This window comes from Branchiostoma floridae, unplaced genomic scaffold, assembly GCF_000003815.2.
Source record: "Branchiostoma floridae strain S238N-H82 unplaced genomic scaffold, Bfl_VNyyK Sc7u5tJ_786, whole genome shotgun sequence".
Classification (NCBI taxonomy): Eukaryota; Metazoa; Chordata; class Leptocardii; order Amphioxiformes; family Branchiostomatidae; genus Branchiostoma; species Branchiostoma floridae.
The window spans coordinates 29,266-37,039 of record NW_023365931.1 but is presented as its reverse complement, the minus strand read 5'-3'; the positions used below and the strand labels follow the sequence as shown (position 1 = coordinate 37,039).

The window sequence follows — 7,774 nt, the reverse complement described above, 5'->3', positions numbered from 1 at the left end:
CGAATGGTCGAGTGGTTATGCTGGTGAGATCGAAACGTCACGAGTTCAATTCCTGGCATTGCTGGCTAGTCCTTGGGAAAGGCACTCTCATGACTTTTCTGACTCCACCCGGGTGTAAAAATGGTTACCTGACTTCGGTTGGGGAGGTAAAAGGCAGTGGAAGGAGAGGAATGGTCTCCGCCTTCCAATACCATGCCCTAGACACAGTAGATAACAACCTACTTACGGACCCTGAGTATTTCAGGGCCTTAATAGGTAACACAAAATTTTCCCTAGGCCAAATTACAACCGCACGCATGGTCTGATTCAGGTCACTGAGGAAAGGTATTGGATTCTACCTGAAACGTCTGACCGTTTCCAAAATCGTATCCAGTAGCTCGAGTACATTGTAATTGCTATTAGGCGTATCTTATTACATGTACCTGGATATCTAAACTTAATCGTCGCACTAGAGTCTAACCTGGCATTTATCTTATAACACAATAGGGAGGGCATCATGGAGGGAACAATGTTATTGAAGGATGGAGCAGCGCACCAGTGGACTTCCACTAAGAAGATATGGAAAAACCTCCTCGTGTTAGCCTCGGTTTTTTTGCTGAGCTTCACGGCGTTCGGGGCCATACAGAACCTCCAGAGCACGCTGAACAGCGAGGCCGGACTCGGCGTGGTGTCTCTGAGCTGTGTGTACGCCAGTATGGTACTGTCGTGCCTGTACGCGCCATTTTTCATTCACAAAGTCGGATCGTGCAAATGGACAATTGTCGTCTGTTTTTTCGGACATATTTTGTACACGGGCTCCAATTTCTATCCGTCCTGGTACACTCTGATGCCATCTTCAGTTTTGTTTGGGGCGATTTCCGGTCCGCTCTGGACGGCTAAGATCACTTACTTGACAAGCTCGGCAGTGGAATATGCAAAACTATTGCAACATGACAGTGTAGAGGGTGACATTGCCATGTTCAACGGCGTCTTCTATTTCCTCAACGATCTGTCAGGGATCATCGGCAATCTTATATCTTCATTGGTGTTCTCTGCGGGAACACAGGACATCGGAAAGGGGGATGTGTTTTGCGGTGCGATGGATTGTGGGATTCGCCACGAAGCCAACTGGACTTCTCATTACGTCACCAACTCAAACACGACCAATTCAACAGGGTTGCCAGACGACAAGCAACATGTGATAGCACGGTATACACTTTTGGGCGTCTTTCTTGCGTGCAACATCTTAGCAGCGTTAGTTGCGGGACTATGTCTCGACATGGAGGCTAACAATAAGGAACTATCGCCTGCTGAGCCAATCCAGGTGTCCCAACAACTACTACGTACAGTGCGCGTGTTTAAGGACATCGACTATGTGCTCCTGATGCCTTTGCTGGTGATCGCCGGCATGTCCGAGGCCATTGTATCAGGAGATATCAACAAGGTGAAAAGATGCTTGTGTTTTACGCATCCATTTGTAAGCTTGGGAAAATGGGCAACTCAGAGCAACGTTGAAAAAAAAAGGTCTTTTAATTATTGTTAGAAGAACTATTGCCTTAACGACGGGCTTTGACTGACTCTCAAAAGGCCCGGTCTTGTTTAATAACGTTAACGTTGGCCCCGTTCCTTTACTCCACTCACGATGTACAAGATCTTATGCAGTGTGTGTACACTGTCCTTTTACCTATTTCGTGCGATGACTCTTGAAGTGTTGACTTAATTTGAATTGTGATGATTCGCTCGTAATAAAGAAGTACAAAGTCATTGAAATTGTACTGAATTAAATGTTACTCACCAGCACAGAAGGGAATCGTACTAATACTGACGTCATTGTTTCAGTCGTACGTCAGCTGTGTCCTGGGAATACAGATGGTAGGTTACGTCATGATATGCTACAGTGTGGCCAGCACTGTCTCCTCCCCGCTGATTGGACATCTGAATAAGTATGTGGGTGCCAGGAGCTTCATCCTCGCCGCCGTGGTCGCCAACGCCGTTCTCCTCATTTACATGTTGCTATGGCAACCGGATGAGGACTCTCTCGCCACGATCCTTGCTGTATCTGGAGGGTGGGGCGTGGTCAGAGCGCTTTGGCGCATCCAGCTATTTGGTAGGCATTTCAGCAACACACACAAATTCGAGATTATTTTGAAAAAAACAACAATAATTCGCAATTTATAAAATAACGCAAATGGACGCAAAATGACAAATATCCTTTATTTTCTATCTCTACAAATCTAATTTTGATGAATTTTCATTCATTTATAATACGTACGTACATACTTTACTTTCAGCTGTACTTGGCACTGTGTTTCCTAGCAACCACGAAGCCGTCTTTGCCAACGCCAAGATGGCAGGGAGTATCGGCAAAATGCTGGTGTTTGCCTACAGCTCAGCTCTCTGCATGGACGTCAAACTGTACATCTGCATGGCTGTACTGGCGCTAGGCACGGTGGGGTTCGGGGTTTTCGAATTCGAATGCAAAACGCGCAACAAGAAGAACCAAGGAGCTGATACATTTTAACGTAACGAGTTGAGTTAGGATGGGCCGTTCTGATACATAGACACATGTCACGTGACATTATGAAACAATGTGGCAATCAGTGTGAAATAAAGAAAGTCAAGACAACGAATAGAAATCAGAAAATGTTGTATAACTGATGAAATACACGCTTTAACACAACAAGATTTGACCACACAACACATGTAGACATAAGTTGAGCTGTTCTTGCTTTCTTCGTCATCATCATCATCATCTATGTCTTCAGAGTCCACCACGGCATACTCAAAATCGTTATCGTTCTTAGTATCGACATAGCTCTGAAACACGATGTCGAGTGAGGTGAAAACCTTGTTTTCTAAAATCTTTTATGATGAAGATGAAAACTCTAAAATGAAAATCAATCTCTATCGATATGTCAGAGGATAACATGACAGACTGATGTGTATATTTAGACTTTGTTATGTTTGGTCTGTGGGTACGGATTGGAATATAATCAAAATGGCATTAGAATGTAATGATTCAAATAGCGTAATATGAACTTCTTTCTTTCGACCGTAAATACTTATCCAGGTTGGAAAATTATTAGATAACAAAGCTCTTCATTCACAACCGCGATCTATATACAATTATCAGCCGACCTAGCTCCCGAATCACTCCGAACCAGGGTCGGCGGAAGCTCGGGAGGCCATGTTTGGCTATGTGCAACCTGGGCAAATCCATTTATCCATCTATTTCATCTTATGACAAGCGGGTGACCCCTTCAACTTTTGAATGGTGATTTCTAAGGGTGCCAATCATACCTTTTCCGCACGCTCGCATCAGTTTCGGCCTGATGCTCATGTACTTCTTCTTTCTGAAATAACAAACTGATCTCTGCCTTTTTCTCTCTGCAGAGAGAGTCCATTGAAGAAGAAAACAAGCGTTGCTAGAAATATAATCTCTGTTTGTCTGAAACTTAGCGACGGATGTGACATCTTTCCTTGTTCTGTGATGTCACAATCAGCGTAGTGCGAGACCAGTTTATTTTCTTTGATAGACCTACTTTATGGCATGGTGCCATTGTTCTGCTGTATACACCTCTTGCCGAGTCAAGTACATCCAGATGAGCTCGAGAATCCTCTCGTTGCAAGGAGATTTTATTGTCTGTCAAATCTTGCAATCGAACGTTGCTTTCCGGTTCTTCGAGTGAACCACTGCGTACTGACAGGACAACTGAACGGCGGTAAACGTGTTAACATCTAGTGTTGTCTTAATCTTCTAACGGAGAGGAGTCGGGCGAGATCACCATGCCATACGGACCTACCCTTCCACCGGGAGTAAAAGCAACACTCGTGGTGTTCATCGCTCTCGGTATTGTCTTGGCCAATGCTTTTGTGGTCCTGGCGATTGTGAGGGCCAGCCGCACGCCGAGTCTGAGAGGGTTCGCAAAGGTTCTGGCCATGCTCCTGGTGTGTGAAAACATCATTTCACTTCTGCTCATCGTGTTACTGGCCTTCAGCGTGACTGACAAATGGCCGTACGGGAACACATTCTGTCATGTAAGTCTACCCCCTGATACCTTTTTTAGGGGCGGGTGGGTCGCATTTGAAGGCATAACTTTTTTTTGGCATAACTCGTGTATGTAACCGTTTGCTTTTTTTTCGTATCATTTCTGTGTAAGGCCACAGCCCAATGGATGACATCCGCCGCTAAGTGCAAAAATTATGAGATACCGCGAAAAAAACAAGATGGGTAAAAAAAACGAGATGGCTAAATTTTTCCCATAGACACCATAAACGTCGTAACAAGATTTGAAGTGACAAACGTGGCATCATAACTAACAAGGTATTTATTCATGTATTAAAGGATTGAACTAGTGTAGTAAAAGTTATACTAGTGTGGTGCACTGGTATCTCTTGCCAAGCTGGCAACTACATTCATGGCTTCCATATTGGTGTCACTTTTACAACTATCCAACAAGTTTCACTTCTGCAACTATGGTCATGGCTGCCTCCCTAGTGTCACTTCTACCTACAAGTATGATTAGGCAACACAACATGTTTGCCTATTTTGGTCTATCTGACCATCCCCGAAGAGGCGAAAATCTTTTTTTTTGTCTAAATCAGGCGAAAATTAATGAGTAGGCTGATGTTATCTAAAACATTTAGTTACTGTGGCCTAACAATATGTGCTTAGTACTACCCACTTCCTAGAAACATGTACCCCTACTTTCCATTTTACAGCGAACACTCCTGAACTCCGTCGCCTGTTCTCTGGCCTCCCTGTCAGCGGTGATATATGTCGCCATCCACCCCATCAGGTTAGTTTATCTATAGGCCTCACCAAATTTATCTGGTGCTTCCCAGATTTTTCAGGAAAAAAATGGACCGACAGGTAGAAAAAAAATACATCTTTTCAAAACTAGGTCTAGGCTAAAGATATACGGCTTAGAAAAAAAACTACCTTGGGAGTTTAATGGTACGTCTTAAGCAATGAATCCCTTCCTTTGATTTGTCGGTAATGTTCTGAAAACGCATTGTTTTATGACGAAATTATGTGTATGTGACACTGAATGGTAATATTTACAGATTTGTGATAAACCAAATACTTTTTTCAAATGAACAAAAAAAGGGTAGGCGAATCCGAGAAGCAACAAATAAAACTGGTGTGGTCTTAGGAAACTTGCTTAAGCTTTAGATCATACGTATCTCAGCAGCTGTTTTTCAGCGCGTACCTCACTTGATTGCCCAAAATTGTGTCAGGAAATTTTACCAAGTTTGGGAATTAGTACGAATATTCCCTCATAATATTCCAGTATAATATGAAAATGTTTCTGGAAATCCCATGCCATTGAATCCAAAACTAATGTACATTGATTAAGAACGCATCAGGTGCGATTCTAAATTGTAAAAGAATTTTTACTTATGATATTAAGAAACTTTTTTTTTATTTAGTTTCACTTTTTTTATGAATCTTAAGCTTTATGATGGTCCACTTAGTGATTGATTCCTAAGAACCCTAGCTTGGCACACCATGTTAATTGCAACCATATGTGGCATATTAAGATTTGCGACTTTTTCACACTTGAAATCTCGCAATTCCAGGCGCCTGGCGCAATTTAGTTCAGTTCGGTGAGGTACTGTACCATATTACGTCATCTTTTTTCTAATACACGTAGATTATCAATGGTGCAATCATTGTGCTATCAGATAGGTTTGTCAGAGAAAAATGATGAAAAAAAGAAGTAATAGTCATTGAATCATCCATAATCTTGAACTGAGCCAATGAAGACATGTTTCGAAGTGCAACATCGTACCACCGGTAATACCAACGCCTTGCCTTCTCTAACTCTAGCAAATCATAAACTCCTAATTTCTATAGTTACGAAAGAGATATCTGTGTCTGAGTTTAACTGTTTCGAATTCACTCTCTTTATTCCTTAGTTTCCAACACAACTTGGAGCTGAACCTGTGCCTTGCCTTCATTGCTACTGTCGGGGTCCTGCCGCTTTTCCATATCACTGACTTTGCTCTTGTCCTGATCTGCAACTAACGGAGGTAAGGCCCCCTTTCCACTAGACGGCGATCGCGCTGTGCTCTCACTGCGACCTAAATAGGATATGGGTTACCTTCGCTTTTACACTGGGTATATCATACTGAACGTAAAAGTGTAACTGAGAAGACAGCAAAACACACAAAGTGTAAAAAAAATCGTTTCTTTTCTATAGAATCCGTTCAGTGATTTGTAAAGTTTTAGGTCGCAGAGAGAGCGCGGCGAGAGCGCCGTCATAGTGGATAGGGGGTATAAGACAATAAGGCAAATAACGTGAAAAGAAATGAAAATGCAAGTAGTGTGCTCGTGACCTCGAAGAAATGATTTTTCAATCAGAAGGAACTTTCAGGTTATGAACTTTCGCCTTATTCAACATTGCACAGAACAGTGCGTTTCAGCCTAGGTTAAATACTTCACCGCCGCCTGTCCTAACTAAGGCCACAACAAGTAGATTTGTGGATGGCATCCTCTGCAGACTTCAAATTTAATGAGAAAGGGGTAAGATAGGTGATAGGTGAGAGAAACCAAGATGACTAGATTTTAAAAAGACCATAAACGTTGTAACAATATTTCAAGCGACAAAACATGGCATCACTGACAACTAGTCTTTTACTCATATATCAAAAAAATTCACAGCGGTGTGGTAGACTGATATCTCTTACAAATGTGAAAGCTATTGTTATGGCTACAACATCAGTGCCACTTTAACTATCGAACTAATTTTATTCATAAAATGTACTTGCTGTAACACATACAACGCTACGTTTTTCATACTGGTAATTCCGTCTACAGGTCGGGTCATCGGGCTGTCACCACCATCATCACCATCCAGTGACCGGTCAGAACGTGTCCATCTAAAGTTGTCGTGAACTCCGCGGCAGAATTTGTCAGAAATACGAACCAATAGGTCAGGGTGCATCAAGGAGGCTAAACCTCCTCGTAGTACTACACGCTGACTGCTAATATATATAGGAACCAAATTGGCAGAGCCTTTTCATAAGCCGCTTCACGCCTACCAGTTTACCATGACTTCGAGTTGTAAAATGTGAAGGGATCCTGAGGCTGGAGTTGGGACTACATGTAGTTTGAACGGCTTTTAAATATAGCATAATTTTTCAGCGTCACTAACGTCAAGAGTGAACTTACCAATGCGTTGACAATAGAAACTCAAATGGCAGACTGTACTCGGTGAAAGCTGTATTATAAGTGAAGGACTAACTGAAATACAAGCTACTTTCTGTGACGGCAAAAGTGCTAATATGACATGCTAATTTGACATACAGTTTCTTAGCTGTGCACAAAGTATGAATATAAGAATGTTACAGCAAAAGTAATTTTGTCCGTTTTTTTCTTGTCTGTTTCAAGATCAGTCGAGTTAAAATTACGATAGCTGCGCTACGTGTAAATAGATGGTTGTGCCCAAATACACATCACAGCACCCAGGGATTTTCGGAGACTGAGTTACCAACTGCAGCTCTCGGGGCCCGGCAAATTTCCAAAGAGAAGGTTTCGTCCTTTATGCGACACAAGGCGACATTGGCAGCCGAGGACAACCATATTAAGGCCCTCTCTAAAATATAGCATAACATAGAATGCTTACAAAATTCACTTCTATCGTTTGGACTACTTCACCAATACATCAGATCATGAAAGTCTTGTTCCAGTACTTCTAAGTACTCTAGTATGCCATCATGTACAATAGTAACGACATAATGAAAATATTTTGTCCAAACACGTTACATGGCGAATTCAAGAGAAACAAGA

At 42.2% G+C, this 7,774-nt stretch overlaps 1 protein-coding gene across 2 annotated transcripts; it reads left to right on the top strand.

Moving 5' to 3' along the window:
• Nucleotides 1-507: 507 nt before the first annotated feature.
• LOC118409001 (protein unc-93 homolog A-like) lies at nucleotides 508-6,943 on the top strand. Of its 2 annotated transcripts, XR_004830391.1 has the most exons (6): nucleotides 508-1,423; nucleotides 1,819-2,086; nucleotides 2,271-4,017; nucleotides 4,702-4,778; nucleotides 5,902-6,015; nucleotides 6,803-6,943. XR_004830391.1 is itself a non-coding variant. In XM_035809865.1 (3 exons), the coding sequence occupies exons 1-3, from the start codon at nucleotides 509-511 to the stop codon at nucleotides 2,498-2,500; spliced, it is 1,413 nt and encodes a 470-aa protein (XP_035665758.1). In that variant the 5' UTR covers nucleotide 508; the 3' UTR covers nucleotides 2,501-4,446. The 2 variants fall into 2 exon arrangements, 1 of the variants encoding a protein (XP_035665758.1); XM_035809865.1 differs by lacking the exons at nucleotides 4,702-4,778; nucleotides 5,902-6,015; nucleotides 6,803-6,943 and having other exon boundaries at nucleotides 2,271-4,446.
• The last annotated feature ends 831 nt before the right edge of the window (nucleotides 6,944-7,774 follow it).